Genomic DNA, 9,248 nt, shown 5'->3' with positions numbered 1-9,248 from the left:
GGCGTAGCTTCCTGGGGGCTGCTAGCAGAGTCCCACAGCCTAGGGGCGTAACTGGGACTCTACTGTGTCACAGTTCTGGAGGCCACAAGTCCCAGATCAAAGTGTCAGCAGGTTGGGTCCTTCTGTGGGCTGGAGCACCTGTTCTAGGACCCTCAGCCTTGGCTTCTGGGTTGCCAACATCTTTGTCACTGTCTGGCTTGTGGAAACACCAGACTGATCTCTGACTTCATCTTCACATGGCATTCTCTCTCTGTGTATGCCTGTGTCCAAATAACCCCCTTTATTTAAAAAATATATATTTTATTTATTTAGAGGCAGCATGAGTAGGGGAGGGGCAGAGGAAGAGGGAGAGGGAGAATTTTCGGCAGACCCACCCAGGAGCCCCAGCTGGAGTGGGACTCATCTCAAAGACCTTCGTGGTTGTGCCCTTTCTATTTTTTTTTTATTTATTCATAGAGACAGAGACAGAGGGAGAGAGAGAGAGAGAGAGAGAGAGAGAGAGAGGCAGAGACACAGGCAGAGGGAGAAGCAGGCTCCACGCAGAGAGCCCGACGCGGGACCCGATCCAGGGTCTCCAGGATCATGCCCTGGGCTGCAGGCGGTGCTAAACCGCTGCGCCATCGGGGCTGCCCAGTTGTGCCCTTTCACTAACAGAGTGAACCCAACTCTCAACCAGATTCATGGGAGTATCTTTTCTCTTACGTAGTTAACCCCAAATCACAGGAGATCTGACACAGGGCTCCAAACCACGGCCCTGAGATCATGACCTGAGCCGAAATCAAGTGCCAGAAGCTTCACTGACTGGGCCACCCAGGTGCCCCCAAATTACCACTTTTATAAGGACACAAGTTATATTGGATTAGGGGCTACCCTCCTCCGGTGGAACCTCAGTGTAACCAATTATATCTGCAACAAGCCTATTTCCAAATAAGGTCCCATTCCGAGGTAGAGGGCTAGAAGTTCAACAAATGAATATAATTCCACCTTTAATGGTTGGTAAGGAAACACTTTTAAGTGACATTTGAGCAAAAGACCTAAATAAAACAAGGGAGTGAGCCACGTGGACGTCAGGGGAACAACATTCCAGGAGGAGTGCTTCACAGCAAATGTGAAGGTTGCATGATGAAACACAGGCTGGCATGTTGAAGAAGCACTCAGGATCAGAATTAAAGGAGAAAAAAAAAAACCTATAAATGTATTGGAGACCAAGAAATCCCAGCAGACATTCCCAATACAAACTCTAAGGTAGAAATAGATAAAAATTTTCTATTACGGTGAAGGATACCAGTTTGAGAACAAAAAGACACATCCTATTAGGGGTGCAAAGGCTTTTCTGTTCATCAGCAATGCAGAGGGATACCAGCTGTTACCTCCGTGGTTCAACGTCGATGTTTCTGGAGTCTAGCTAAAGCAATAAGAAAAGGAAATAAGCGATGTACTCATCACTGCAGATAATAGGCTCCTAAGCCGCCCTTCCCAAATGAGGCATTTCCAAACTATTAGAATGGAGTTGGCAGTCCTTTATGCCCTGTCCTGGTCTGCTCTGGGTCCACCGGCTTGCTGGCTGCGCAGGCCACCCCTGGCCTCAGCTGCTCTGTGCACCCCCTGCCCTCCACTCGCGGCTCTCTGCTGCTGCTTGCGATGCTTCTGGAGCTCAACCTAGCTGGCACGTGAGTATGCCTAGGAGAGGGAGTTTGCAGGCAACCCTGGAGCAGTGAGGAATGGGTGCCAGGGGGCACCCGCGCCCCTCGCTACCATGAACCAGTGGACGACGCTGAGGTGCGTGGCACACTGTTCCTGAGAGGTCGCCTACAGCAGTGATAAGACAAAGATGCACCCTGGCTTGGATCTCCCCGCTTCCCTGTTTTTCCCTTCCAGGGTCCCCATTCCTCCGAGAACACTTCCAAAAATAAACCATTTGCCCACAAGACCATGTCCCATGTTATGGATTCTGCTTTTGGAAAGAACCTGAATTAAGAGAAGTGACCCCAAGAAGCAGACCTTCAGGGTGGGGTTCTAAGGTGGATCACATGCCCTTCAGACCCCATTGTAAGGACCTTATTGCTGGTGGTGAGCCAGCTGGTGGTGACCCTTGCCTGTGGCACGGTGGCTCACCAGGGGCCAGCTTGCGATGTGGTACAGGTGGAAGGGGAAACATGGGTTCATGTGCTACAGGGGGATGAGCTGACTTTTGTTAATGGCTTTAAAAATACGAATGATAGACTCAGATTAGCCAACTATCAATGTAAGATATTCTTTTTATTCTTTAAAACAGATTTTATTTATTTATTCATGAGACAGAGAGAGAGAGAGAGGCAGAGACACGCAGAGGGAGAAGCAGGCTCCCTGTGGGGACCCCGATGAGGGACACGATCCCAGGACCCCGGGATCATGAGCTGAGCAAAAGGCAGACACTCAACCACTGAGCCACTCAGGAGCCCCAATTTAAGATATTCTATGGAAGTCTGACACTTGCTGGTGACACTGGAGCCCCCCATCTCCTGCAGGCACAGGGGATCTGATGGTGAAAACCAAGCCAGATGTTGTTCCTTCTCTCTCCAGTCATGTTTAATCTACTGTTTAACCTATCAATGAATGTTTTATGCGAATTAAAATAGTAAATTATCATATTTTCTATTTCCAGAAGGTTTTTTTTTTCTTTTGGAGAAACTCTTTCAAATTACTTAACCATACTCTATAGTCTCTTATTCCTCGCTCGAAATTTTAAGCTTCTTTTTTATTTCCTGAAAAACGTGAAACATAATTATACATCTGATAATGCCATTGCCTGCTGTTTTCTGGACATGGTTTTATTGCCTGTGTTTCCAACACCTCTCAACTCAGAGTGTTTTTTACCTCTCAACTTTTTGCAACTTTTCAGCAATGAATTGCCTATATTCCCTCAACAGTTATCTGTGGGATATTGTTGAAATGTGGCTGGACTCTCTCTCTCTGTGTCTCTCATGAGTAAATAAATAAAATCTTAAAAAAAAAAAAAAAGAAAGAAATGTGGCTGGAACTCACATTCCCCCAGGGAATATTTGCAGTTATCCTTTTTATTTTTTTATTTTTATTTTTTTCAGTTATCCTTTTTAAAAATGCATTTTCACTTTTGTTACTTTGCAGTCAGAGAATGTCTCATGAGATTTCTCTATTTCGAAATTAGAAATCACGGGGTACCTGGATGGCTCAGTCGGTGAAGCGTTCAGCTCAGGTCATGATCCTGGGGTCCTGGGATTGAACCCCACATTGGGCTCCCTGGTCAGCAGGGAGCCTGCTTCTCCCTCTGCTCTTGCTCTCTCTCACATGTTCGGCCTCTCAAATGAATAAAAATCTTTAAAAAAATTAGAGTTGTCTGTTGTGTTCCATGTATAACTAATACAGGTTAAGGATGCTCTGTGCACTGTTTATAGAAAAGCATGTTCTGTGACCACAAACACCAACGTGAAAGACGAATCCTGTTGTCACTTAAACTTCAAGCTCAGTCAGTGCTGGGGCCCTGTCCCCCAGCAGGGCTGCACCAGAATGACCGGTCAGTGGCGCCCCCACAGAGGGAAAGTGTAGAACCTCCACTTTCAGCCCCGCCTGAAGGGCCCCTGAAGTCCTAAGGCTCAGCTGTGCCTCAGGCATAAGGTGGGTGGAGTTGACTCTGTAGATCCCAGGACTTTCTACTCAGCCCCCGCTGCCCCACACCCAGCCTTCTCCTCTGAGATCAAGAAATAGCCAGAAGCTTGTGTAGCTGTAGAGTAGAAGGCAGAGAGAGAGAGAGAGAGTGGTGGCAGTGGGTCAGATCCGGAGAGTCCTCTATAACTAGGGTGACCCCAAAGCCCTGTTGCCAGGGACTTACTGGTGGGTGGAGGGGTTCACACTTTCATTTTGAAAAATGTCCCGTTTGGGGTGGTGAGTTGTGTTCTACTCTTAGGTCTGGAGGGCATGATGGAAAGCCAGGGAAGGTCGGAGCCAGGGAGTAAAGTGTGATTTACATTTTACGAAGTTCATCTGGGCCTTGCTCAACGACCAAGGGGCCTGGGGCGGGGGGCAGCGTAAAGGGGGGCCGCGCGGCACCCCAGGCACAGACGCGGGCCAGGAGTCACTGGGGCCCTCGGTCTGGAGCTCGCTCGCAAGCCCCTCCTTCTCTGGGGTCCTCCCTGTCTGGAGAGGGGCCCCCGCCTGCGCCGGGCCTGACCCAAACCGAGGCCAGCCTGGCTTCCGGCCGCGAGGCCGCCTGTGGGATGGTGGAGAAATCCCTGCAGTTCCCGGGTAGACGTGGAAGGGATCAGGTTACCTTCTGGTCTCGCGGAGAGAAGGGGCTCTTCTTGGAAGGGGGGGCGCAGAGGGCAGGGGCTGTCGGAGGGGCCCCGGCGGGTCGCCCGTGGGGCGGGGGGGAGGCCGCGCGGGGCCCGGCTGCCGGGGGACCCTCCGGGAGCGACGGCCGGGGAAGGGGGAGGCCCGGGCCGGGGAGCGGCTGCGGGGGGCGGCGCCTGCACGCCCGGGGCCGCCCGCCCCGCGCGCCCCTCCCCTCCTCCCGCCCCTTCCCCCGCGCCCCTCCCCGGCCCCCGCCTCCGCGCGCCATTCCTCGGCGTCCTCCGGCCGCGCGCCCCGCCAGCCGCGTCTCGGCCATGGCGGGCCCGGGGCCGCGACCCGCCAAGGGCTACCGGGTGGTGCTGCTCGGGAGCGTGGCCGTGGGCAAGACGGCGCTGGCCACGCAGTTCGCGTGCGGCAGCTTCCCCGAGCAGTGCGAGCCGTCGGTGGAGGAGCTGTTCAGCAAGGTGATCGAGGTGAACGCGGCGCCCGCGCTGCTGGAGATCGTGGACACGGTGGGCGCCGAGCACCTGGTCACGCTCAAGGACCTGTACATCAAGAACAGCGACGGCTTCGTGGTGCTCTACAGCGTGTGCAGCGAGGCCTCGTTCGAGGCGGTGCGGCCGCTGCGGGAGCGCATGGGCCGCCTGCGGGGCCCCAAGGCCGTGCCGCTCGTGCTGGTGGGCACCAAGGCCGACCTGGACGCCGAGCGCCAGGTGCTGACGGCGCGGGGCCGCGCGCTGGCCCGCGAGTGGCGGTGCCCGTTCCTGGAGGTCACGGCCAAGAGCAAACTGATGGTGGACCAGGTGTTCACGCAGGTGGTGCGCGAGATGGAGGCCCTGGCCCCGCCCGAGGAGGAGGCCCCGGCCGCCCCCCCCAACGCCCAGGATACGTGGCCGTCCGAAAGGTTCATCGGCTAAGGCGCCGCGGCTCCTGGTCGGCACGTCCGCGCCCTTCTGGTTTCTGACGCTCAGCCTGCCTGCCCCGCTTCGTGAAGAAAGTTCTGCGGCCGAAGACGCGTGGCTGCTTCCGCGTCGCAGCTCCGGCCAGCGCTTCGGACTGTTTGCAGAGCCTCTTAACGTGTTTGGCGAAAACCTGGCCACTTGGCTTCCCCCGTACGGCGCTACAGGACGCCCCCAGGCGAGATCTAATCCCCGCGTGGAGACCGCACCACCCTTTTCTCCAAATGGGACCTGTCCCGGGATCCCCTGCTCCCCCGTGTGATAAGGAATGCTTTCCTGCAGATGTCATCCGGCCTCTGAAGGGGGTTGGGGACCCCGAACTAAAGACTCTAAGCTTCGGATTCCATGAGGTTTTGGTGTGTTTCCCTGTGCTTTGCAGCCTCGAAGTGAGCAGTCATATTTTCCCCTCTGCGTATTTCTAAATATAGTTATGACACACGCAGCGTTGGTTTGAAAGGGATATTGTATACCCTGGGAGGGAGGCCCCGACTGCTCCCGCAGAGGTCGCCCAGCCCGGCCTCCCCTCTCTAACTGACATCCAGGCGACTATGCATCTGTAAATTGAGTGAAAATAAAGTGATTTGAAAAGGTGATGGTTTGACATGCTCGTCTTTCTGCTGCGTAGGGCTGCAGGCGCCGTCTCTGCTCTCTAGTTACTTGACCCGAGGGGAAAGGGCCGCGTCTCGTGTGTATTTCTGGTTCCCAGAGTAGGATATTTTGCTGATACCTGCGTGGTTCGCAGGGACATGGGGACCGAAGTAGAAGCCAACCGTGGGAGAAGCTCTTGGCACAGTTTTCACATAACAAGGCCAGAAACTTCAGATCACCATTGTTTCATGATTTTAAGAAATGTCTCCGATAGGAGTTGCGCGGGCCTATTTTCACCAGTAAACGATTCTGTCTCACCCGCTACAACAAATCTTTCAAATTTAGGAATGTAGCCTTGCCGCTTAAATACCTTCTGCAAGAATTAAGCAAGGAAAAAATTTAAAGAAATAAACAAGAGGGCAGCCCGGGTGGTTCAGCGGATTAGCGCCTGCCTTTAGCCCAGGGCCTGATCCTGGAGACCCGAGATCAAGTCCCACATCGGGCTCCCTGCATGGAGCCTGCTTCTCCCTCTGCCTGTGTCTCTGCCCCCGCCCCCCCCCGTGTGTGTTTCTCATGAATAAATAAAATCTTAAAAATTTTTAAAAATAAATATATAAATAAATAAATAAATAAATAAGAACACTCCAAACTATGCCCATGATCAGGAAAATTCATTTTGTTACAGGAAAATTATATCTAAAGTGACGATTATGTGGCTCTGGGAGTCTATACTGTACATGATGTGTGAACAGAAGGTGGATTTTATTTTAACATAAAAAGTATATATGTATTTTAGAACCTGACAGTGCCTGACCTGGGCCAGTTCACCAGGGGAGAGGGCTAGGCTGGGGGTCACCTGTCTTTTCTCTTTTCCTCTCTCCCTGGGACTTTGCGGGGAGGGGGTGTTGGGAACTTACCTCTGGAGCCTTGAAGTCCATCTCACTCCCTCCCTCCTCTGACCCTCTGTGTTCTGCGGTCACTCCTCCCAGCAGTGTTTCCTCACACCCCCTTCCAGGACCATCTCTAAGGGGACATTTCCAACACATGGAGGAGGGGAGGGGGGCCTGCCGGCGGTTGGGGGTAGGGAGGACCTTCCTGGCCTCAGCTGCCTTTGTCTGCTGGAACAGGCAAAAACCCAAGACTGTTCCTGGATGAGGCTTTGGGCTGTGCAGAGAAAGCACGCAGGGCGTGAGCAGCATCCCGTTCTCAGCCATGAAGCTGGGGCCCGAGGACTGCAAGTTGAGGGACTCCCCTGGCCCTGCCTGGCTTGCCTTTCTAACGCTCCACCTACCCACACTGAGGCCTCCTGGGATGTCTTGTGTCCCTGGATTCCTGTACCTTTCAATAATAGGTTCAGTCCAGGAAAAAAATCACAAGTAGACATTGCTTCCTTTAGATTCTTCGGGCCACCTCAAGTCTTTCCACTCGGATCTATGATTTGGTTCAGAGCCAGGGTGTTCCTGGCTGACCTGTCAACGTGACAAATGGTCAGGCTCACGTGATCAGCTCCGTGACCTCACGGATATACTTGAAGCAGTTCTCTGGGTGTGTATGCATGCACACACACGCGCACACACATATGTAAAATTCAAGACCTACACACTAAATTTTCTTCTTCTTCCTACAGATCTTCTAACTTAGGTATGTTACACACCAGTTGCCTGTAGTTCCTCTGAGTCAAGAGCAGCCTAGATAACTAAAGTGGATTTATAAGCAGCAAATGTCTCTGTTCGTTGGGTCAGGGTGCTGCGGTGCCTGGAAGTACTGTGCCCAGGGGGACCCAGCACACTGTGGGCTACCTCGTGAGCTTGCAGATGGCATTACGGGTGGCATTACGGGCTCAAGCCATTCGTGGCTGGGCGCTGGGCTCTGTGCGCGCTTAGCATCGCCAGGGAATGTGAGCCGGTTTCCAAAGTGGTTGTAACCATCACAAACCCACATGCTTCTGATGCTCCAAATGCTCCGCAGCTCAGAGTATGCGCAGATTCTTTTCTTGCCAAGGTGTTGTGGTTTCCATTTGTATTTTTCAGACTGCTGGTGATGTTGAGAATTCTTTCGGAGGGTTTCATGGTGTTTGATTTCCTCTTCAGTGAGATGCCTGGTTCTTTTGTCAGCTTTTAAAATTGGGTGATCTATCCTTTTCTTCTCGGTTCTTGGAGGTTTTACTCAATATGTGTGGTGGACAGCCTCTGAGATGCGTCCAATGACACCCCTCCTGGCACTCCTGCCCTGGGAGCTCCCTCCTCTGGAGGGTGGACAGGACCTAGTGATTCTCTTCTATGGAATATAACAGGACAACAGCCTGGATGTCACTTCTGAGGTTAATCACTAAGCCCCCTGTCCTGATCAGTCTCTCTCAGAGCCCTTGTTCTGTGAAAGGCCAGCTGGGTCCCACCCAGCAGCTGGCGGGGACCTGAGACATACTGCCAACTCCAGGGTGGAAGGGGGATCCTTTCCCTGATGAGCCTTGAGATGAGGGCAGCCCCTACCCACCCTCACCAAAGCCCGTGAGGATACCTGAGCAGAGGCCCCAACTGAGCCCCCGAGTTGCCTGACCTACAGACACTAGGAGACGGAGAACATTTATTGTTTTACACCAATAAGTTTTAAGGTAATTTGTTATGCAGCAACAGATACTACTACAGCGTCCTGGTGCCTGGGGTGGGGCACTGACAGGCAAATACGAAAAATGCCAGAGTGGCTTTAGATCGGACTGTGGGCAGAGCCGGGTGGGCTTCGGGGGAGTGTTAGGTGAGCACTGAAGCATCCTGGACAGGCCATTAGTGGACGTCGGGGCTTTGAGGACACCGCCAGGGAGAGTGCACAGGAAGTGAGGAACAGGGGGCAGAAGCGTGGCCACCTTGTCACCTGCAGTTGCAGGGGGAGCAAGCAGTGTCCCCGCTGACACCCGTGAGCCCACCAGGAGGTTTGCAGGCAAAGTGCAGAAGGCGCCGCTGGCCTCTGCCTGCGGCCTGCAGTGTGGTGGGAGAAGACAGGCAGATTGAGGGAGCTGGGAAACAAAAATGAACCTGTGCTTGGTAGTTTTAAAAATTCACAGTTTCTCCAAGTGGCAAAAGATGCTAAAATTAAGAAATGACTTCCCAGGGGCTGTCAAAGCCAGCAGAATTGGATTGGAATTGGAAATGAATCCAAGGCTGTGACTGTAAAGTTTTTTATCGAAGCCTCAGAAAGAGCAAAGGTGATACTCAGAGCGCTATTCGGTAGCATGATGACCCCATTACATAGATGAAGGTGCACCCTAAAAATCATCTTCCCCAGAAACGGGGCCTCCAGGAGGCCCCTACGTCACCCCTCAGCCCTCCCAGGAGCCCCAGCTGGAGTGGGATTCATCTCAAAGACCTTCGTGGTTGTGCCCTTTCTATTTTTTTTTTATTT

General features: G+C 53.0%; 1 protein-coding gene and 1 long non-coding RNA gene across 2 annotated transcripts; one reads left to right on the top strand and one right to left on the bottom strand.

Moving 5' to 3' along the window:
* Positions 1-969: 969 nt before the first annotated feature.
* LOC102154532 lies at positions 970-4,426 on the bottom strand. Its single transcript, XR_005363810.1, has 2 exons — positions 4,286-4,426; positions 970-1,405 (listed from the first exon to the last, which is right to left on the bottom strand). It is a non-coding gene; the product is annotated as an uncharacterized LOC102154532 (long non-coding RNA).
* A 139-nt stretch (positions 4,427-4,565) lies between these two features.
* LOC480441 (ras-related protein Rap-2a-like) lies at positions 4,566-5,857 on the top strand. The gene has a single exon (XM_038545809.1). The coding sequence runs from the start codon at positions 4,620-4,622 to the stop codon at positions 5,220-5,222; it is 603 nt and encodes a 200-aa protein (XP_038401737.1). The 5' UTR covers positions 4,566-4,619; the 3' UTR covers positions 5,223-5,857.
* The last annotated feature ends 3,391 nt before the right edge of the window (positions 5,858-9,248 follow it).

Source organism: Canis lupus, chromosome 8 (genome assembly GCF_011100685.1).
Source record: "Canis lupus familiaris isolate Mischka breed German Shepherd chromosome 8, alternate assembly UU_Cfam_GSD_1.0, whole genome shotgun sequence".
Lineage (NCBI taxonomy): Eukaryota > Metazoa > Chordata > Mammalia > Carnivora > Canidae > Canis > Canis lupus.
This window is presented reverse-complemented; position numbering and strand designations above follow the sequence as displayed.